Source organism: Phodopus roborovskii, unplaced genomic scaffold, assembly GCF_943737965.1.
Source record: "Phodopus roborovskii unplaced genomic scaffold, PHOROB, whole genome shotgun sequence".
NCBI classification, from domain to species: Eukaryota; Metazoa; Chordata; class Mammalia; order Rodentia; family Cricetidae; genus Phodopus; species Phodopus roborovskii.
The window spans coordinates 5,936,392-5,960,375 of NW_026126418.1; the positions used below are offsets into that span (position 1 = coordinate 5,936,392).

Here is a 23,984-nt window from a genome sequence, read left to right on the forward strand (position 1 = left end):
TAGTTTTCTTCTCTTGTAACAGACTTAGTTTTCTTCTCTTGTATGGGACAGAAAAGACTTTGCAGTCCCTGTAAATTTCGAAAGCAAGAAGAAGGTGTCACTGGGAATGTGACTTGGCAGTCTCTAGAGAAGCTATCACTATGGCCAGTAAGTTGAGTGAACCAGACCAGGGTCAAATGACAGTCACCACCAGATATAGGAATGCCAGTCTCCACAAGAGCAAAGGAAAAGCCTGGTCAACAGGAAGGACCACAGAGACACATGGAAACCCTCCACTAAACATTAGGAAAACACCGAGGCATTGGAAAGACCCATCACACACGCCCAAGAAACAGCATGAACTCAGAGGAGTTTCCCCCCATTGTTTCATTGCCCATATCTTATGGGCGAGAAAACTTGTAATGAGAAAAGAGGGAAAAATATTAGAAGTGTTTGTCAAGCCCCAAGAGAGAATATATTCTAGTGGAAGTGAGAAGGGTCGTCCAAGGACACTCATATACCTTATAAGAAACCTCAAAGCCTTGGGTTCTTGGCAGATCAACCTGGTGTAAGCAAACATGTGATTCTGACTCAGCTTAGCTGGAAATATAGACTAGTGGAGGTACAGACAGGTCACATGGCTCAGTATGTAACCGTACTTGCCTCTGTGCCTGGTGATTTGAATTTGATTTCTGGGCCCATATGGTGGGAGGAAGGTACTAACCCTGAAAGCTGTCCTGTGGCCTCCACACTTGTATGATGGCAAGCACTCTTTACACACACACACACACACACACACACACACATACACACGCGCACACGTGCGCACACACACACACACAATACACAACTGTAATTTTAAAAAATATTTGTGGGGTCAAGGCAGTTTTATACCTAGCCTGGAATGGAATCAGGGAATCGGTTACCCCACATTAAACGTTCTTGTTGCTTTGACATGAAAGAAATAGTTGAAGAGAAGAGAGATTCTTTTGCTTATGGCCTCAGAGCTTTCTCTTCAATGTAATGGAAAGAGCATGGAAGAGGGGAACAGTTTCGATCATGGCAGCCAGGAAGCAGAGAGAAAATGCCTGCACTGGCTGGCTTTCTCCCCCTTCCCCTTTATTCCACCTGAGTCCCCAGCTAATAGGATGGAATGTGGGAAGCTTCCCGCAATCAGGGCGACTCTTCTCTTCTTGACTAATGCTCCCTGGAAACAGCCTCACAGGTACCTGAGCTGTGCTTTACTAACCCAGGCAACTCTCCATCCAACTGAACGTGCCGTCAAGACCAACCAGCACATGGCTCATGCTGTCTTCTCGGTGTTATCTGACTTGCCTGCCCCTCCCTATAAACTCCAATGACTAGTATACAGAAGACAGCCTTTGACAGACATGTTAAAGAGCCCTCACCAAATTATTGGCCCAAATCCTTGTAATTTATAAAAACAGCATACAAAAATGGGAGCAGCACTTTTGTTTTGTAGGTCAGAAGCCAACCCTTGTTTTATTGAATTGTGTACAGAAGATTGGAAAGGAAAATGATCAGAAAATCTTGTGAGGATGTACACAGGAGCAGGCGCCACATCCATGCTCCTTTGCCCTGGGCTGTCATGCAGGTTATTCTTTGGAGCTCTTCCTGAAGCCTGGTACAGTCCAGAGTTTCACCCCCACAGGTCAAAACTTTCAACCAGAACTGACTATGACACTCACATCACTGTGAGATAGACAAGGTCTAGGAGATTTTCTTTTCTATCCACATGGTTTTCTTTGGTGAAACTCAATTCTTGCAAGTCCTGGCATCTTTTAGATGGATTCCAAGCAGTCAGGAAAACAGTTCCCTGCCAGAAAGCAAATGCTACTCACCCTCTACTGAGGTATATCCCTGAAACCAGAAATCTTTCTATAGCCAAGGTAGATCATAGGCAAAATCATACTTCAGGTCCACACTGAGCCATATACCATATATACAGATGGATGCTGGGAAAAGCATCTCAGTGGCCTTGCAGCTGGTTCATTTCATGTTTCTCTCAATCCAGTCTTTGAAGGGCAACACCTTGGTGAAGGCTGTCGACAGGCCATTGCTACATGTCTTATCATAGCTCCAGCTGACCAAACCCATCAGATGCCATCGTGGCTCAGGGGATGCTCGGCCTGGGAAGGACAAAGTAGCGATGCCCCCTGTCTCTGCAGTGCAGATGTCAGAAGGAGTGCTGGGGTCTTGGATGGCACAAAACATGTTGTCAGTGACACTAACTGGAATGCCATGGTCTTCATGTTGTTCTTCACAGAGCAGTGAATCTACCACTCTAACCATTCCAGAATGTAGTGTGTCATTCTTAAAACCTGGGCTCTTCACATCTGCCAGGATGTTCCATCCAGCCACTGTGATGTGGGACTCCTGAAAGGAGGTGCTGAGGTCCCGAGTGCTAGCCAAGCAGATAGGTTGGACACGGGTACTAATGCGGGCCTTGTCTAGGAGCTTCAGAATGGCGATATCAGCGTCAAGCAGAATAGGATCGTAGTTGGGATGAAGAATGATAGCAGAAATCTACAAATGTAAAGAAGAGATAGCAGTGGTAAATAGCCAGCTCCAGTGTGGACAAGAAGAGGCCAGTTAGGAGTCAAATTATTGCAAGAAATTGTCTTAAGTGACAGCTACAATTATTTGAAGATACTTTGCTCAAGGAATTATAAAAAATAATCATTGCATTTTCAGAGCTGTCAACTCAAATGCCTATGGGGCCTGGAAAGTGGTATTAAATAAGTGGAGTCTATAGGTAAGGCCATAGAAGTGGGTGTTTATACTCCATCTAAAGTGGGCAGATGATGTTTTGTTTCAGATGATCACTGCTATACAAAGATGTGATAATGGACTCCAAGTCTTTCTTTGAAACACCTCAATCATTTAATATTCAGTCAACTGATTAAGAACACATATGCTAGCACTATCCTTGTATAAGCCCTACAAGTTAGCACTATTTATATATAAGCCCTACATGTTAGCAGTATCCATGTATAAGCCCTACATGTTAGCACTATCCATGTATATGCCCTGTAAGTTACTGTTTTACAATCTCTAGTCTACTATAAGCATTTCATGTACCTTCAAGCCAGTCAGATAGAGCTATGTTTCCTAACAACAGTCCCTAAGACTGTCTATAAGAATGTTCTCAGGATACTCTATAAAACCTTTCCACAGTGCATTTTATGCCTTGCTAGACAATATTCTTGACAGGAGCTTCTAAAAACTCCTATTCCATCTTCCAATTTTTAAATATATAGTTCCATTACTTGATCCTGTTTCCTTGGGGGCTTCTCTTATGAAATATTGTTCATGACATACTGATCTGTCCCTTCCATTAGACTAAGAAAATAGCCATGTTTGATTCTTCTCTATTTTCCATGGATAGTCTGTTGTAGGGGCTCAGTAATGGATAGATAGATGGATAAACTGAGACATACTTAGAAAGATAAGTAGAAGAATGGATGGACAGGTGAAAAGGAGGATAGGACAGATGAATAGGTGGATGAATAGAAGAAAGGTACAGAACAAGTGAGAAGAATTGCGTGAAGAGCATCCTGGATAAAACCTGTGTCCTCAAGGCTTACTTGTGATAATTCCCAAATCCAAATATGATAGACAATTAGTTCTCTTGTTTTATTCAAGAAACACCCACTGATTTATCTTGATTTGCATAGTTGAGGCACAATAACAAGTCACAACATCCCTAGAACAAATAATTTCAAACAAAGATATCCATTAAATAAATAGCGTCAATGTTTGGTATACTCTAATTTATACAGTATCTGCTGCTAGATAAAGCCCATGTATATTTTGCTGTAACATCAATGACTTTAGAGGATGACAGTAATAGGTGATACCTGGCTCTACCTTGTTTTCAAAAGAAGCAAAATTGTGCAGGACAACTGAATGGTTTGCTAACTTTCCCTGTCCAGAATATGTCAATATGAAACTCTGAGCCCCTGTTGCATGCTAGGCTTTGGGATAGACACTGACAAGCTGAAGTGGCAGGGCTGACACAGGCCCTGTTTTCCTATGCTCATAGCTGGTCAAGCCAAAGCTCCAATTTCCAAGAAAGCCCTCTCTCACCCGTAAGTTCTGGATGGTCTTCTCATCCCGCTCATCATCCCTGTAGAATTTTCCCAAAACAACCTTGAGGTCTGCTGTCTTGATGATGGTGACCTTGCCCAGGTCAGTTACACAGTGGGCAGCCACAACCACGGTACGCTCATTCACCAGGGCACCGCTACAGACCAGGAACCATGCCCCTTTGTGCAGTCCACCGTCATGCACACCACTAGTCCTCCGATAGATGGCTGCCTGCCACGGCCAGCGGGTCCCTTGGGTCTTTGGAGAAGTAACACTCTCGATTTTTCCACAGACTGTGGAGAAAGCATCAGTTTAACAGGATTAACTCAGACCATTCCCATCTGAAGGCACTCAAATGGGTCATTCAAACAAGACAGCACAAATCTGAAAGGGAAGCCCCAATAGAACCATTAAGTAAACCAACCTGGTTTTCTCTTCCTTTTCATTTGATTTAATATATTTCTATGTTTGTATATATGTGTGTTAGCACACAGACACGTGTGTGTGTGTGTGTGTGTGTATATATATATATATATATATATATATATGTGTGTGTGTGTGTGTGTGTGTGTGAATATCAATAGTGAATGCCAGGTATTAATGCCTTCTTGATTTCCCTCCTCATTATTCTTTGAGACAGGGTCTCTCCCTGAACCTCAACAATTTGGCTCAACAATTTGGGCCCAGCAAACCCCAGGGATCCTTGTATCTCTGCTACTCAGAAATGGGATCACAGGTGCATGCCTCTGTGCCCAGCCAAACTCATGTCACTAATATTTGCACATGTATTGCTTACCTATCTCCCTAGCACCCCTCGCTTTGGTATTAATCAACTATCTGATATGCAGTTGGCTATAACATCTAGAGTTAAAAGTGGAAGCTTTGTAGTTCAATTAAACAAGAGGAGTTTGGGATGAATTGTTGGCCCCTTAGATCCATGGTTTCTTTGCCTAGAAAATAAGCAGAGAAATAACTATGACTTTAGGGCCTTTTGAGGAGACTGAAAGGGATGATGTAACATACAAAATCCCTTGACTGTCTCCATAAGCATGACCACAACAAACTCAGACATACTATTCTTTTTGCACAAAGAGGATGAAGGTGGTGATGAGAATGTGCAAGCCTCTAATCTAGAACTTTCATGTGTTGTCTCCTTTAACTACTATCACCTCATCATTTGATTAATGGCAATTACTCAAAATCATTGGATAATGAGTGCAAAATGGAGCCTTCACAAGGTAGTCAAGATGACACAGGCAGGGGCCCTCTCACAGCTTTAACTCTATCTCCACTTGGTGTTTAGTTGTAGCTCTTTCGTTTATCTAGAGATGATAAATTGTCTACAAGAAAATACTCCTCTAAGAGTTAATTTTCCTGTATGGTAAGTTTAAAACAAAAAGAGGGAGCTCTCGCTGTGGAACTCTGGAGGTCACCAAACTAGGGAAAGCTATAGAAGACCATGCCCCATTCAGTTAAACTTTCCACAAAAGCCTTTAACAATGTCAACAATTTTTCACAGGTGTTGTTGGAAAAGAGCCTGACTCACTTGGGATACAGGATGGGGCACGCCCACTCCACTTCCCAGTCCTCAGGCACGTCCTCCTGCTGCTTCCCAGGCGGCGGTAGAAGGGTGAGATGCATTCATACTGGAGCTGGGTATGCAAATGTTGGTACCCAGGGGGCAGGTCTCCAAATGGAAGGACTGGCTTCTTAGTGGAGGCATCCTGCAGCTTCTGCTTGCTGAAGGCTGTGGAATAAAGCTGGTGTAATGGTGTCTCCCTGGATCAAGGCACAAAGGACCAGAAAAAGAAAAGCAAAACTTCAGCATCCAATTCCTATGCTGCTGAGGGTTACAGGAGAAAAAAACACTTCCCACTTCCCATTTTCTGTCTCTGTCCTTTTCCCCATCTTTGTCTACCCACTTCTTCTTTCTCTTCCCTCTTGCTTCTTCTTCCTCTCATTTCCTCCCTCCCGCCTACTCTTCCTTTTCCCTTCCCTTCCTCACTCTCCTTTTGCTACTGAATATACTCTCTTAGGTCACTAGATATTGTACTCCTTTGTTCCTGGCATGTTTCCAAGTACCTAGGGTTTTAATCACGATAAAGTCTGACATAATATTGCTATCCAAAGGTGCAGTGTGTGTGTGTGTGTGTGTGTGAGAGAGAGAGAGAGAGAGAGAGAGAGAGAGAGAGAGAGAGAGAGAACATTTAATTGCAAAATTAAATAGTAAAGGGAGTTAATTTGAATGAGAGAAAGCCAGGCACATTCTTTTCCCTAAACATTATCATAATGGGGCAGTATTAGGAATTGACTTGAACTAAACTGTGTTGATACAGTAGCTTGATTTGGCAATTAGCAAATGTAATTAGTTCACCTCAGAGACTTGAACTTTCTCTCAAGCAACACTGCTTGGGAGAAACACAAAAACTTGCATGTAAATGTGAAAGGGGGCATTAAATGAGCCCTGAAGTTGAGTCCCCTAGGGATGTTCTTTGGGGAGAGATGCACATATCCTGCAGCTTGGGATTGCTTTATATTGGTGCATAATGGCTGTCAGTCTGCAAACTGAGATTCCTTCAGGAACTAATGTCTTCATCCCTGTGTAATAATGAATAGGAAATGAAGCTCAGAGAGCTACTTGGGGGAGGGGTGCTTTTGGAATGCAGTAAAGAAAGATGACACCCAAGACAGTATTTAGCAGACACAATTTCCATCCTAGAGTCTCTGCCATAGCAATCTGATGTTGTTTAAAATGAAATCAATTTCTTGTATCTCTATGGTGTTTGGCCCAGGAAACATTCAGTCCACTTCATTCAACAAATATCCATGCTGTTTATAACCAGGTCTGGGAGCTTCAGAATGTGCAGTATGTCTACCTTTTGGACTGAAACTATTTGTTTCAGGAGGCTGCAGAACATGAGGATACCCCCACTCCAGGAGCTATCTTCTGAAAAGACACTTAAGTACATTTTAGTCTCGTTTTCCCAGTTGCAGGAGTCACCCAGCATCTTGCTATCTAACCTTCCACAAAGACTGCTATAACAGTAGGAAGCCCTATTGTCTCTTTCTGTAGTGCAGGGTCCCTGTACAGGCATCGTCACCTAAGCAGGGTGTCTGTCTTCTTGGGGGCCAGCGATTGCACTTAGCAGAGAGGCCACTCCAGGGAAACCAGGGAAAGAGGAGAAATGAGGCAGTCTGCATTCCACTGCCTTTGTTCCCAAGGGAACACCTTGCCTGGAGGATGACAAATATGGACACGAGCCTGAGCACGGTGAGATGCTGTGAATGGTGATCTTCACCAGAGGACAATCCGAGTAGTTCTGCTTTGAAGAGGCCTCTTGTTCAGGCCTTGGAGCAAGTTACTTAGCTTCCCTGAACCTCGGTTTCCACATATGCAAGGACATGTTAAAAAAGATGTAAGTAATAATAAAGAATGCCCATGGATAATGACAGGAGCAACAGCTGGCACACAGCAAATGTGCTGTCGATGTCATCTGTTGGTGTGGTTTTAACCCTTACAGAAATCCTCCAGGAGCATTATTAATAACTCTTGTTTTCAAATGAGAAAATGAAGGCCCGCTAACTTCAGGAAGTTGCTTAAACATAACTAGGATTAAAGAGAGGCAGAGGTAGATTTTGAACCCTTGACTGTCAATCAAATTTATCCATTCAAGAACTATCTACTGAATGGTTTCTATGTGACGGAAGTGGAATCGAGCAAGAAAACTTTAGCATGAACAAAGCAAGCAAAATTCCTTTACTTGAAAGTTGTACATTTGAGGTGGAAGCAGAGAAAGGAGATGGGGGAGGGAGAGAAACAGATAGGAGGAGAGAAAGAGAAAAAGGAAAGAGACAGAGACAGAGAGAGAGAGAAAGGACTTGCTGACAAAATTCAGAATCATGGTGAAAGTCAGAGAACACCAGGTAATGGAAGCAGCCTGATGTGGTATCAAGATACATATGTCATTGCTAGTTTTGCTTGAATGACAGCTGAGGGCTGGGGATGTAGTAGTAAAGTGTTTATCTACCATGTATTAAGCTCTGAGTTAATTCCTCAATACTATAGAACATTTTTTAAATAATCATGAAAGAGCAGTCAGATATTATCTCTTTGCTGGGTAAGAAAAGGGCAGAGAATTGAAAGGTGGTGCTAAGCCTCTGTGAGATCAGTAGAAGCAGTTTCCAGACTGAACAAGCCATAATTCTGAAACAGAATTATGCTTGGACTGGTAGAAGAAAACCAGGGATGTCTTTACAACTGCAAGAGAGAGAGTAAGGAAGAAGATATATAGGAAGACAGTAGAAATGATCTTTCTTGCCACAAGGTGAGGTTCGTCTGTCTTTCTAAGAGAAACATTGGGTATGTACAAGAGTTCATATCCCTCATCAAGACTGGTCATATATTTCTAGCTACTGGGCTCTACCAGTATGCCTCATCTGGTTGGTCACCATCAAGACCATCTTCCTAAACCCTAGCTGGCTACAGTATTTGGCAGGATTGCCAACTCCTAGAGGCTGCCATAATAAAGAAGCAGTCATTTCAGGAAGACTAAAGTACTAAACTCCAGCTCTTCAAAGATCATCAGGGAAGCCTCTCTTCTTCTCATCGGCCATCTGCTTTCCCACGATCCAGTAAAACTTGTACCTCTTCCAGGAGTAGCTACCTCTTGGCCAAAAGCAGCTGGCTAATGAGCCTCCATCTAACAAGCCCCATTCTTTTATGACCCGCTAGCACTAAATGTCCCTAAGAAATGCCAGGCTTCCTTTGGCCAAATGCAAGTGGAGAAGGGAGATAGTCATTAGCTCTGAAAGGGGCTTGTTCTTACCTTGACTGAACCTGCATGGAGAGGACTCTCCTTCTCACCAGGTCTGAGATCTTTGGTTCCCGGCAGGCTAGAAACAGATAAGCCATGCTGTATAATCCCATCTTCACTGTTCATACCACACCACTCAGAATAATACCTGATCCCCACCCTTCCAGATACTGTATGTCTTTGAGACTGAATGCTTTAGACACACTTCAACAGTACACTTAGCAGGATGCCAGGTGCTTGTCACCTAACCTAGCAGCTACCTCTGGAGAATCCAGTAGTCCCCCCCCCCAAAAAAAAAAAAAAAACTATTCCGCCAAGGTGATTTGGGATTTGGGACAGTGGCACTTCAAAGATTGGGGCCATCTGTTCATAGGAATGGCGTTAGCAAAGTAGATCATAATGGGATAAAACTCAGAGTGAAGGTTCAGAATATAGCCTACAGAGGGAATTAAAAAGTCCTTGTTCAAACCAGACCACAGGGCCAATTGTAAATAAGTCCCAAGTAACCAACCATTCCTTGTCCTGTCTCTGCAATGAAGGTCTCTTGCAGTCACCAGAGGACAACTCGAAGCCCAGTTTCAATTCACTGAAATCTTTTTTTTTTTTCTTTTTTTTTCCAGGGAAAATGAATCCTTCCCATCTCACTTTCCCAATCTAGCAGCCAACATTTTTCTAATTAGCAACTTAGAGTACTTTGGTTGTATTAATTTGTAAGAGAAAAGTTGACAAAAACCTCCAAGGACATATGCAACACCGTTCCCATACTTAATGAAATAAAACATCAGGCCCTGTGATGGGGGATGAAAGTCGCTTCTGGCAACAGTCTAAAGTGATTTAGCCCTTTCACATTTATCCCTTTTCTCTTTTACTCCTTTCCTCGTGATTCGGGTTGTTGACAAACACCCAGCAGAGGGAGTGGAGAGTGGGGGCAATGATCTTGACAATCTAGGACATGAACACACTTTTTCTTTTCAGTTAAGGCGGTGTCAGTCCAAAACAACTAGGTAAAGTCAGGGAGAAATGCCGTCTCCACTGTGATGGGGGCTCCAGCCTTGCTACACAACACTCCAGGGTTCTCTGTTCCCAACCTATATTTTAGATGCTACTTTCTAGACTGGCTTGCTGTGAGTTTACCATAAGACAAATGCTTCCACTTCCATTTACACACACTTCTGTCTTTCATTCAGAGTACCATCCCAGCTCCTCTTAGCATCCTTAAATCCCTACTGATTGCTACGGATCCTAAACCTCACACCATCTCCTCTATTCAAGAATACTTCTCTCTCTCTCTCTCTCTCTCTCTCTCTCTCTCTCTCTCTCTCTCTCTCTCTGATCTCTGTCTCTCTCTGTGTCTCTCTGTCTCTGTCTGTCTCTGTCTCTCTCTCTTTCTCTCTCTCTGATCTCTGTCTCTCTCTCTGTCTTTGTCTGTCTCTGTCTCTCTCTCTCTCTCCTGAACTACTCATTTGTTCTTATAATTGCCCATTAGATGTTTCAAGGGCTGCTATGTTTGTTTTCAGCCATCTACAGCTATAGCCTCCTCTCACAGGTGGCCAGGAATATGTGCTTATTGACTCTTTTATTAGAGGTATGACAAAGGCAGCTAAGCAAAGGCTTACAAACTCTATCCTTGGATTTACATATCTAAAATTCAACCTTGTCAACTTCCCCAAACCAATCTTCTCCATTACCTGAGAGGAGAGTGGGGTCTTCTTGGGGTCCAGAAAAAAAGAGGTGAAAGTTTTAAAAGATACTTTCCAAGACAAGAGTCACAACTGGTTTAAGGGTGAGCCTACAAGAAAACATTACTCCAGGGGCGTAAAAGCAAGCATGGGAGCTATAACAGAATTACAACAACTCTATGCACATCTACAGAATCTAGAAACATCCACATCCCTGGGTTACCTTTTACACAGATGGGCTGCTTCCCTGACCACTCGCCATCCTGCTGGCAAGTTCTCTTCTCATTGCCACTGAGAACGTATGAGCCATTACAAAAGAATGACACAACTGTGCCAAGTTTTACGTGGTGCTCACTGAGGAGCCCCGGACCTCCTGTGATTTTCTTGTATCCATTGACTGGGTCCCTAAGGTCTGAGCAGTTTCTTTCTTCAAGGACTAGAAGTGGGAGAAGAAGAAAGAAGAACTGTTAAAAGTCTGAGTCATCCGATTTCAGAGTAGACTCTTCTCACATTTCATTGAATTAAAAATACAGCAACAGAGAATTAACAACAGTGCTTAGAAGACACCCCAAGAGGAACTTCATGGAGGCATGTGGTAATTGTGTCTTAGCCTTGCTTTATGAATTCAATGGGGAAATCATCCATTCTAAACATAAATCAGTTGAACACTAAGTCTGGGACTTAATGATACTATTCATTTCTTTCTCAAACTGTAGAAGCTGGGAAAGCCTGAACAATATAAATATGTCACCTAATTTTTTGGTGGTATTGTCGCATGTTTCAATTTCTAACAGGCAATTAAGCCAGATTCTACCCATTTCCTCCTTATGTTGTGGACTAAGAAAACAGAATTGAGTTCAAACAAGAGTGCATATCTGAAATGGACTGAGACTTCAGTTTTCATCTCTAGGAAGAAAACAGCATGTTAAAACTTTTAGTTAAAAAAAGAAAAAAAAAACAAAACAAAACAAAAAACATGACATTGGGGAAGTCAGAGAAATGGTTCAGCGATTGGGAGCATCAACTGCTCTTCCAGAAGACTGGAGTTCAATTCTCAGCATCCACATAGTATCTCACAACTGTCTATAGATCTAACTCCCTCTTGTGGCCCTCAGGCATCAGTGTAAATGGTTCACAGACACAGATGCAGGCAAGACACCCATACACACAAAATAATATAAAACAAAATAGCACTGTATACTATAACTGTAGATCTAGCAGACTTCCCTGATCTCCAAATAGAACTTTCCATCTGCACAGTTAACACTCATTACCAAAAAAGCAAAACAAAAATTCTATTCTTTCATTTCTGTTGGACAGAGACTTAAAGTCAAAATGGCATTAACAGCTATTCTGGGCATTTCAGCCATGGCCTGGAAATACTCTATTGAATTCATTGCATTATTGTCTGAAATAGATTATGACACAGTAATGAATATGACCAGCCTAGAAAAAGACAGCTAGTCTCCTGAAGAATCCCACCTTTAATTATTGAGTTTGGAACCAAAGGCTCTGATGGGATATGTCATTCTGTAAATATGTTTCTCTTATTGGTTAATGAATAAAGCACTGTTGGCCAATAGAAAAGCAAGATAGGCGGGACCAGAAGACAAGGAGAATTCAGGGAGAGGTAGGAAAGAAATTCAACATGGAGGATGGAGAGAGCAGAACTCCAGGCCCTTTCTCCGGTAAGCCAAGACCATGTGGAAACATTTAGATTAATAGAAATGGGTTAATATTTAAGACAGGGCTAGTCAATAAGAAATGCTAGTAACAGGCCAACACCTTTATATCTAATACAATGTCTCTGTGTGTTATTTGGGGCTGGCAATGCTCTGGGACCAGGCTGGCAAGAAAACTACTTGTAACAAAATGGCACCCAACATTCATAACAAAATGGTGCCACAATGTGAACCCTAGAACTTTCACTTAAAACTTGACAAAAGCTTAAAAAGGGGTTTTAAAAACAAAAGAATAGAGACAAGCAAGGCTTCTTACAGCATTTTTCTCGATTGGACTCTGTTTTGCTAGAGACAAGCAGAGATTTGCACTGCTCTTTTAAGGGAGATTTCCTGACTCATCAGAAGCGGCAAAAAACCACACAGTTTTTAAGAAGCACTGCTAACAATTCAGTGCTAAGTATGAGCAGCTGGAGAGAATAGCTGGGTGTGATGGCACAAACCTTTAATTCCAACACTCGGGAGACAGAGGCAAACAGAACTCTGTGATTTCAAAGTGAACCTTGTATACAGAGTAAATTCCAGGGCAGCCAAAATTACACAGGAAAACTCTGGCTCAAAAAATGAAAAAATAGAAGTAAAAGAAATAGGGTAATAAAATAGCCATGAGAAGATGAAAAGCACACAAAGAATCTGGATACTGTATGCTATTGTGTTGTCTTTGAATTGCTCAATTGCTAAGGAAGGAACAACTACTAAAACACATTTGATTATCAAGGCTGCTGAATTAATCCAATTTATATATTTTAAAAATGCTTTGACTCCAAAATTTAAACATAAGGACAGGTTATTGGGGAAAAGAATTTCTACTTTTGTTTCCACAGAAAATGTGGATTCCTTCTAGACTAACATGGTTTGATCAAGCAAAACTCCCTGTAGCAGTGTCCCAGGTGATCCAACATTCAAAACAGCTGGGACAGGGCAGCCTTGCAGACCACTACAGCCAGGATTTCTGCATCTTCTTAGGATCGCCATGAGAGTGCCCCCTACAAGCAGGAAGCAGTTTGGAAAGAATGACACCCAAATTCCCAAATATTTTGTTTGTTTTCATTTAAATGGGTTTAGGTACAAATGGTTAATGACCATAATCAATCTCTTTTTAAAGGTAAAAAGGGGATTATGGTTTAGATATAAATACTTTGTTTCCAAATGGATTTTCATTTATTAATACAAATTTAAGGTCAATTTTGTGATTGTATATTTCTCTTCGTGTTTAGATATTGTGTTTATATGGCTCATTTAGAAATGTAATGTAACATTTAGCACAGATTATATATAGTTACCTATGATAGTCAAAACTTAGAGTTAAGTTAGTTAGGTTTTCTAGATATACAGGGATATAGTTGAGATGGGTAAATATTCTTCAAACCTTTAAAAGACCTATAGAATATAGCATTTCAAATGGCTTAGGGTTTTTCTTAACAGTGAGGCACAACTGCTTCTGGAAATACCACCTGCGTCAGAAAGGAAAGTGGACATCGAAGAAACTCATTATGGAGTTTGTTTTCAATATGGCAAGACTAGCCATTTGGCCAAGATACTACTCTTGTCTGGACTATTTGACTTTATGCTGTATAAACTGGACATGCAGGACCCACAGGAAAGTGACTGCTGATACAAGATGGACATTGCTACAGGGTTCCTGCTTCATGGAAGAGTCTGTCAGACATTCTGCAGGACACAGAGAAAAGTGACTGACAAACTGCCAACACAGGTGACAGTTTAAAATTTCCTGCTTTGCTGAGGGATCTTCCAGACACACTCTGGCCTATGGGCTGAAGATGGTACATTACAGAACTTTGGGTGACTGACCAGGCAAGTTGTCTCTGTCAGTTCTAGAGTTTATATATTGTCCTTCTGTGGTCTTTGATGGAGTTGAAGACAGACAGTTATGGTTATAGTTTTCCTTAGGTAGCATTAAAGATAAGTTGCATATAAGATGTTAGACTCACAAATATAGGATAGATGATGGAATATTTTTAATCTTGCTAAATGTTAATGGACTAAATATTGTTAACAATAGTTCTTATTTGATAATTGTTTTGTCATATATTTTACTATGTTAAAGTTAAAACTCTTCTTTTTATTTAGACAGAAAAGAGGAGATGATGGAAGATGTCATTCTGTAAATATGTTTCTCTTATTGGTTAATGAATAAAACCCTTTTGGCCGATAGGAACGCAAGATAGGTGGGACTAGGAGACAAAGAGGATTGAGGAAGAGGTAGGATGAGATTCAACATGTAGAGACTTGAGGGAGAAGAACTCCAGAGCTTCTCTCTGGTAAGATAAGACAACGTGGAAACACTTAGATTAATAGAAATGGGTTAATATTTAAGACAGAGCTAGCCAATAAGAAACAGTAGTAAGCTAATAACAGGCCAACAGCTTTATATATAATACAGCATCTCTGTGTGTTATTTGGGGCTGTGTGTGTGTGTGTGTGTGTGTGTGTGTGTGTGTGTGTGTGTGTGTTATGTGCAGGCCTGATGCCTGCAGAGATCAGAAGAGGGAGATCAGATTCCTTGAACTGGATTGTTGGGACCCTCCATGTGGGTGCTGGGAATGGAACCTGGGTTTTCCGAAAGAGCAACATGTGAGCCATCTCTCCAGTGCCATCCCTGATTTCTTTTCAGTCATTTATTCCAAGGCACACATTCATTCTTCTGGAACAGTCCCCAAGTAATGCAATTCTACATTCTATAGGCCTTTCTTCCTATAACTGCCCCAATTATCTTCTCAGCAATTTATTTACTTGCCCACAGGCAAGAAGAGAATTTCCATTCAGATAATACCTCTAAAATATTCAAAAATTAAAAATAAATAAATATTATGTCTATGTGTCATTTGGGAAGACTGCTAAAACCAGTCAAATGAGTGGTTTGCCTCTACTCGGAGACTGTCCAGGCCATATGGCAATAGATCAATCATAATCTCTGTGCCTTGGGGTTATGTAATATAAACAGCTCCTCTTATGAGTGAATCCTAAGCTCCTATTTTAACTGTAAGAAAAGAGACCTCACTGAGCAAGCTGTTCAAAAATACTCAGATGGCATAACAAGGCTCTCCGCCTCAAATGGACTCAGAGAACCTCAGTGCTGCTTTCAAAAATGACTGGTGTGGGAGAATCAGGCAGAGGAAACAACCAAGACTATTGCCTTTCTCTAGTGCAGATGCATTCAATTCTGAACACACAGCCAAAAGGCCATTGCTGCAACACAGAGAATATAATAAAAAGCACAGTATATCCCACCAGCATGTTTAAAATTATGCAATTAGTGATGACATAGTAATTGGGAGATTTTAAGTCAAGTTACTGACCTTTCACGAGATTCAGAACTGAAATTCCTGGATCTAGGCATCCACATAGTAACAATCAACTGGTGTGGGGTTGACAGCACTTTGCCTATATGGGGCAGAGTAATTGACTTGGCCATGACCACCAACTTGACTGCCTAGCTCTGGCTTTTACTTAAATCTGGGTTCAGCTAGTCAATCTGAGGGCTAAAGTTTATGTAACACACGCTGTGTTCTTTATCCATTTTGAGCCTTTCTCGTGGTCAAGAGAGATTGGATGGTATTGAAGGCCAGTGCTGTACTGCAGCCACATCAACTTCTGCAGAAGGTTGGACAGGTGAACCTGAGAGCTAGATTTTTTTTCTTTCCTTGGAAGGAGACACTTTCATAGTATGATAGACTCACACACTATGATCTAGCATGGGCTAGACCCTCAGAGATCATACATACATCTGCTACATTGACTGTGGGTTTGAACACTGAGGAGTTCTTGAACCTTTAAGTCATTCATTTCTCTCACTGGGAAGGCTTTAAAATAAGAATGAAAGAGAAGCTAATTTGGAATATATAATTATCTCTACCCAAGCTGTGAGGATATGACTCTATTTTCACAATTTTTCAATGTGTACGTTTTACAACATAACATTTGTCAAATCAGGTCATATGTAAACTTTTCATATAGCACATCTTACTCCTGAGCTAAGAAAAGCCACCGTTAAATCAACAGAGTAGCTGAAACTTGGTGAGAACTCAGGACAGAGAATTCTGAGGACATTGAGTTGTTTTAATTTATTGCATATATAATGTCATCAGGATAGATCCAATTATACTTCTAAGAAAGGATCCAATGGAATATTCAATGGAGTAAATACTGTGTCTCCCTCAAATGACCTGTGTTGAAATCCTAACTACTTCCAATAGTGTGGCTTTCAAAGATAGAATGTTTGGTAAGTAAAGCATGAAGACAAAGCCTTTAGAAAATGGAATCCAGACAGTTATCTCTTGCCTTCCTTCACTTGGGGATTCAGCAAGACTGTAACACATATGAACTGGGAAGTACATCTTCATTGGACAATCCAACTTCTAGTGTCTTGAAGTTGAACTTCTTAGCCTCTGTGACTATGGAAAAATATGTGCTAAATCACTCAACCTTTGCCATTCTGTAGGTGCCACAACTGACCAAGATGGAAGACATGACCACATTACTATAAACCAAGAGAAACAGGCAATAGGAGCTTCATTAAAGCTCTAGATAATATAGTTTTGTGACACCACTTGAAAAAGTATCTATGCTGAATATGCTCAAGAAACCAAAGACAAGATAACTTTAGCAGGAAACGGTAAACCTTGAAATATGACTACAGGAAAATACAATTTAATAGAAAATCTAATGAGGCTGAAGAGCACTAAAAAGCTAAAAAAAAAAATTACAAGAAAAGAATCATAACTAAGCCTAAATGGCCAAAGGTGAAAATGTATAGGAACATAAACATGTATAGAAAAATGAATATCCATGTAAACTGGTGTCCCTGGGAGATAAAATGGAAGAAAGGCAATGTTCTAAGAGAAAGTAGCTGAAAAATATCCTAATATTCATAGCCTCAAATTCCCAAAAACATGAAGAAACTCACATATAGTTTACAAAGCAGTGAGGGGGCATGGAATGAGGAGACTATACTCTAAAATAGCCATTATCTATGGCATATAACACTAAGGATAGCTTTTGCTTCTTTATATTTTGTTTTCAAATTTTGCAGTCATAAAATATCAACACATGAAGGTTTCTTGTGTATTATTATTATTTTCTATGCTGTTCCTCTAGTTAGGCTCTCAAGGACCAGGCAAGACATCCTGGGTCCTCTCTGTTAAGTATCTAATGTCAACATCTGCTGTTCTCTGCCTTTTATTAAATGTCCCATAGTCTGTACATCCCAGGAAAAATATCTTCGATATCTTGCATAATCATTGATCTGTACAAATTTTTCTGTGAAATCTCTTCAGCCACTAGGCAGTGGTGGAAAATGGTGGTCTTCTAGCATGAGCGTTCAAATAGTCACAATTCACCAAAGAGGTAGAATTTATTCATTCATTCTTCTACTGAATGAACAACAATTAGAAATTAAATTCTACAAATCTTGTTTTTCTTGTGTGTAAAACAGGACTATAACATTCATGTGCTTGGGCTGAAAAATGTAATAAAAAAAACCAAACTTTTATTTTCCTATGTTTGCATTTGTTTATGAAGTAGTCAACTACTTTTAAAAGCCAGTTCCCAAATTTAAAACATCCTGGAAAGAAGCCTCAAAAAGCCATTATGAGAACTATTAGGGCAACGATTTTCAACCTGTGGCTTGTGACACCTCTGGCAACTTTTGATCTCCAAATTTACTTGCTTTATAGTTCACAACAAAAACAAAATCACAGTTATTAAGTAGGCAATGAAAATAATGTTATGGTTGGGGGTCACCACAGTGAGGAACTGCATCAAAGGGTTGAAGCATTAGGAAGGTTGAGAACCACTGCTCTAGAGCATAATGTAGTATCCTCTCCATATTCTGAACTTTGGGTAGTTTACCAATGACAAGCTTCCAAATTCAAGGTCGCTCAGACTTTTGGGTACCAAATGCAGTGTCTGTGTACTTTGGAATTTTTAGTCCGACATAGGAAAATCTTAAAACCATACTTCTATAGCAAACAGCCCCTGAACATCATTGCCTCTTCTCTCCTATTCCCTGTATCTTCTGAAGTTGCACACCGACATATGATGATTTTGATGGAAAGTCTAAATTTTGGTCTACCCATCGTTGCTTCTCCTCGTTTAGACATCTCCCTGGTGGGTTTACAGACCATCCACATCTCATCAGAGGTTTTTCCCACAGGCTTGAAAGCAATCCCCAATCCTCCATGTGTTCTCTTTTTAGAAACCTTTATATCTCAACATTGGTCAGCTTCATGATTCTTTTCTGTTTGATTTTTTCCAAGGGCTTTGTGTCTCACTTCACCTCAGTGGGATGGATATTTCAGACACAGCCAATAGAGAATTTAAAATATCTCTATCTCTGGCTCAAAGGAGTTAGAGCCCCTGCTTTGCTAAGTAGAACATCCCATGATTAATAATAAATAGCCTTGCTCCTTTTGATACACAGCCTAGGGACACAAACACATTAAATTCAGCATGCCCTTATATGCCAGTGCATGAACAAAACAGTCACCAGAAGGACATTTTTCTGGAATAGTGTTTCAGGTGAACAGTTAAAGACCTTCTATATCTTCAGTCCCTCCCTCCCTGAAGGGCACTAAATGAGGTGGGTCATTATGATTCCATTTTATAGGCACAAATGTGATGACTTTAACTGCTCTTATCTTGAATTCTACAGGAGCCCCACTGAGTTCTTATATCCCTAAACCAACAAGACAGCTGCCCTCTACTTCTCGAGGTGTGTCTTGCTGCCAGATGTGGCACCTACATCCTTCAGAGGACTGTCCTCGGGTATGAAAACTAGCCTGCCCTACCCTGATTTTGTCTCACTCTTTATACAATAAGGGTTGCTGATGCAGTGGGCATGTTTTGTAAGCTGTAAATTACACTTTACAGAACTTTGTGGGGTCCAGCTTCATTTGGGGATTCAGTAGAAAACCCTCTTAATTGATTTCCTCCCCTTCCTTATCTTTTCCATTCCTCTTACTATGCTATCCTAGGAGTGCTTGCTTTAACAAACACCTAGTCCCAAATGCTTGATCCAGGAGAAACCAGCCTAAGAGAGCCCTGCTGTTTTCTCAGCGGGGGGGGGGGGGGGCTCTAGAACCTCTCATACCTTCCCTCTTGACTCTGCAGACAATGATGGGAACCTAACGAGGTAATTGTCACAGAGCCATCAGTGTGCCTGGGTAATGAGTTCTTGAAGGAAGGTCAACAGGAAATTAAAGGATAAGCCCTCCAGGACAGCTTCCAGCTTCCATACATACTCTCATGCTCCAAGGCAGATCCATCCCAGCCAGGCTATTGTACCCAAAGTGGTCAGGTATTGTAGACAATGGGATGTCTCAAGATGAATAACAAAGACTTGCTCAGGATTCTCGTGATGATGCTGCCTACATAACTTTATTCTATACAGCCTGTGGCATGAAGAAGGTCCCTGCAATGGCCAATACTGAATTCCCAATTATAGATCTGAGAGCTAGATTTTAGCTGATTTAGAGCAAATAAAGTTATATTGTTTTTCTTCTTGTTGGTACAGTAAGAATTACTACTGATGGATGAGATAACCAAGGTCATAGATCTATAAGAAGTGGACATGAATGGCAGCACTGTGCAATATGTCAGGACCCTGTGACATTGCCTTCAGGAAGAGTGGTTCATTGGTGCACACTAATAATACCACTTTCCTGCATCCAAGTAAGTAACATTGACTGCCACAGAAGGAAGCTCACACTGGAGCTGCCTCACCATTCCAGATAGTTAGCAGGCTCTGGGGCAGAGCCCAGCCATGGAAGAGCAACCTGCTCCCTCTTCCTTTATTTTATCTACATATAATATTCCTGTCCACAAAAGAAATGTATTTTATGACTGAACCTAGAATTTTAATGATACACTAATCTTCTATGAATATTTATCAATTTTCTTTTGCTTGGATCTCTTAGGCTCTAATTTCAGATTTGTAGACAAGATTAATAAAAAAAAAAAGGCTTTTTAGGAATGAAGAACAAACTTACTTTGTCTTTCCAAAATCTATCATGTCACTTGTTGGAGGACTGGGGAGATACTGATCAATCACTACATATTTAACAAGTGACCTCCATCCATGCCAAGCAGAAAAAGGCATTGGCAGATATTGTTCTGTATATTTTAAAAACAACTTTATTGTTTAAGAAATACATACATGAATATAATGCATTTTGATACAGTCTACTCTGTAATCCTTCCCTATTCCCCTACCACTACCTTTCCCTCCTAACTTTATGTTTTCTCTCTAAGAGCTTGTTAGTGCTGCCTATATGTAAATGGGTATGGAACCATCTACTGGAGTATGGGTGGCCTTTCAGGGACTGCATCCCTGAAGAAAACTTATTCTCCTTCCTCCCAGCAGCCATCAATTGCCAGTAGGTTCTCAGATAGAGGTGGAACTTCATGAGCCCTTCCCATATCTGCTGGAACAAGCTGCCTTGATTTTGCTCAAGTCTTGAAATGCTGCTATAAGTTCATGTAGGCAGACAGAGTGGTTTTTCTATAACAAAACTGGAGCACAAGTGATGTTAATTCTGGCTTATTCTACTAAGACACTTGTGTGTCCAGCCTCTCCTTGGCCTCACTTAAGCACTTACAAATGATAAGGACTCATGACATTCCATCAAGTTATTTATTCTTTGGCTCTGATTTTTACCAAGCAAAATCTTTCTCAATGAAAACCCTTAGTCAGTACTGGTACCATAGATCTGTATCTCCGGGACTCAGGAAGCTGAATAGAGGGATACTGCAAGTTCACAACCCACTACAGAGTGAGTTCAATGTCAACCTAACTTAGTCTGGCCCTGTCTCAAAATAAAATGTGGGAAGAGGTCTATGGGATATGGCTTGGTATCAGGGTGCTTCACAAGCACATGTGACATCCTACGTTCAGCCTCCAGCCCTACAAAAATGAAGAAAAAGAAGTCTCTTAGTTCAATTAGATTTTTAAGGGCTATTACAGTAAGAAACTCTGTTTAATTTCTTTAGGCTGACTGGCACAATTCATTCTGACAGAGAAAAAGAAGACACAACAAATGAGGGTGTGGGAATAAATATACACACCTTTTTCATTAACATCAGCTTGCCTGTGACCAATGCCTTTATTCTAAAGTCGCATCCAAAGATAGCATGCTGTCTATCTTTCTGTGTAAGCATCTACCTATCTACCTACCTACCTTATCTATTTGTGTGTATACATATGCACATGTGTATATACAATCACACAAAACATAACTTCTCAAGTTTAACAGTTTACAAACCAACAATAAAGATGTTTCATAATTTGATTGCCCTTCAAATAATGAAACCTTAAAATATATACCACTTGACATTGACTGAAACCTTATCCAATATTTCAGAGGTAGATAATGATCTAATTAACTAGCAATCCCTTGTCAACTTCACACCCCAACACACCACTTTTAAAACAAAGCATGCCACTCCTGCCCCTACAAGTTTCTTGTCCATCTCATAAAGCAAAATGAATTCAGTACATTCCTTAAGTCCCAGTAATCTTCATATTCTCACCACTGCTCAAAAACTCACAGAATTGAGACTCAAGGCAAACTCTGAGACTTATGAGTCACTGTGAAACAAACAAACAAACAAAAAAACCCTCCATACTTTCAATATTGGCACAGAGTAAACATTCCCATTAAAAAAGAGAGATGAGACCAAAGCAAGCCCAAAACGCAGCACAGCAAAAGTCAAACACTGTAGATTCTTGCCCAGCATCTGGGGAAAATGCTATCCTTCATGAGCTCCAAAATAGCCTGTAGCCTTCTGTTTCATAGCTCACATGGCCAGATCACTGGCTCTTTGACCTTCACACTCTATCACCAAATTTTCTGGGACTCTATTTTATAGACAACAGATGGTGGAACTTCTCAGCCTCATAGTCATATAATTGTGTGTCTGTATGCATGTATACACAAGCACATACACATACACACATGCCAGCATACATATACATAGGATATAGAGAAGAGAGGAGACAGGGTCAGAATAAAATAAATGTTTGTATCCCTAGATAAACTGGTGGTGACCTTTGTCTAATCTCCTCAACACCTTCTATTTTTTATTGTTCTTATTCAGCAGCTTATTAGCTTAAATTAATTATTGTTATTTATAATCTTGATTTCACAAAATGGTCTATAGTGAATCACAAAATGACGAATGAAGAAATGTATTTGCTTTTTTGACAAATTTTAGTCATATTTGTGAAAGCTGAGTTACCCACTGAGCGAAAGTTGAGCTTGGTATACTCCCTCCATGGGCATTTCTGAGCATTATAACAAAGGACACAGGCCTGAAGTCAATTCAAGTCATCATTTTATGATCTAGCTGCAGTGGGAACTAGGATGATAGAGCATGTTAGTGTCAATTCTCAGCTATTCTTCACATCTACCCAACCTTATTCATTGCCAAAATCAAGGAAAGGGCTCTGTTTGGACAAGGCATTAGCCTCCTCACTGAGGTTTAGTGATTCTAAAACCTGACTCAGCACAAAGCCAATGCTAAGAGACAAGAGGATGGTGGCCTCTTTCTCGTACATGCTTTTTCTTGCTAGGTTCATGCTTGAATTTGGTGCTTCTGGACTAAAGCAAGTGTGTCTTACTCTCTTGAAGTCCCACTAAAGAAGTAATGACAGCAGCTAATGCTATAACCCTCAGCAAAACCTCTTTTTATCCCTGTCCAGCCAATAGAATTCTGCTCCCCTGATGTTTTCCACCTCTCTGTGGGTGTGAATGAGGTGCTGCCCATGTGAAGTTGGCTTGGATGGCACACACTGCAATTTATTCATCCAGCAGCAATTTGGAGACTGGACCTTAATTGGCTATTTGATCTTAATCAGTATTGTCTTGGGCCTCTAGTACACTGTGTCTTTCAAACACCACTTTCCGGTGCTTGGATGGCCTATTTAAAACTGCCCACTGTGTCCAAGAGACAGTCAACATTGACAATGCTTCAGAAAGTCGTAGTTGTTTAGTTTTTTTGTTCAAAATCAACCTGGCATATTACTGTGATAGAGTTAAGTGGGCCACTTATGTGATATGAGAAGCTAGATGGATATAATAGTTCTCTTTGGTTTTCTCTAAATTTCAGGAGCATTTTGAGTTATCATTAAGATGGATATATGACTGGAGAGATAGCTCAGGAAGTAGTGTTCGCCATACAAGCCTGAGAACCCGAGTTTAAGCCCCAGAACCCACATGGAAAGAGTATATGGCACATGCTTCTAACTCTAGTACCGGAGAAGAAGGGACCGTAGGAACTCAGCGGCTTTGCGGCTTTCTAACCAGTCAGGTTAGCTGAATGGGAAAACTCCAGGTCAGGGAGGGACACTCTCTGAATAACAAGATAGATGGCCCGTGAAAAAGATGTGTGTGGGTGGGTGTACGTTCGTGCGTGCATGTGCGTGCATACACACACACACACACACACACACACACACACACACACACACACACACACACACACACACACACACACGAGAGGAGCTGTACATAGCAGTGATGCCTGGAATCTCAAAACTTGGAGATTGAGGCAGGAGGATTGCACACTTGAGGTCAGCTTAGGTGACCCAGTGAGACCCTATCTCAAGGAAAAAAAAAAAAAAACAAAACTTGTTTTTTTACCTT

At 40.8% G+C, this 23,984-nt stretch overlaps 1 protein-coding gene across 4 annotated transcripts in view; it reads right to left on the bottom strand.

The window, feature by feature from the left end:
- Positions 1-1,459: 1,459 nt before the first annotated feature.
- Pamr1 (peptidase domain containing associated with muscle regeneration 1) overlaps positions 1,460-23,984 on the bottom strand; it is a 90,147-nt gene continuing 67,622 nt past the window's right edge. For 3 of the 4 annotated variants that reach the window (XM_051184068.1, XM_051184065.1, XM_051184066.1), the window contains 5 exons: positions 10,806-11,018; positions 8,916-8,982; positions 5,636-5,868; positions 4,090-4,382; positions 1,460-2,526 (listed from right to left, as the gene is read on the bottom strand). In XM_051184068.1, the coding sequence (XP_051040025.1) occupies positions 1,990-2,526; positions 4,090-4,382; positions 5,636-5,868; positions 8,916-8,982; positions 10,806-11,018 (1,343 nt within the window). In that variant the 3' untranslated portion in view covers positions 1,460-1,989. The remainder of the gene's footprint in view (positions 2,527-4,089; positions 4,383-5,635; positions 5,869-8,915; positions 8,983-10,805; positions 11,019-23,984) is intronic. The other variant, XM_051184067.1, reaches the window with a different exon arrangement.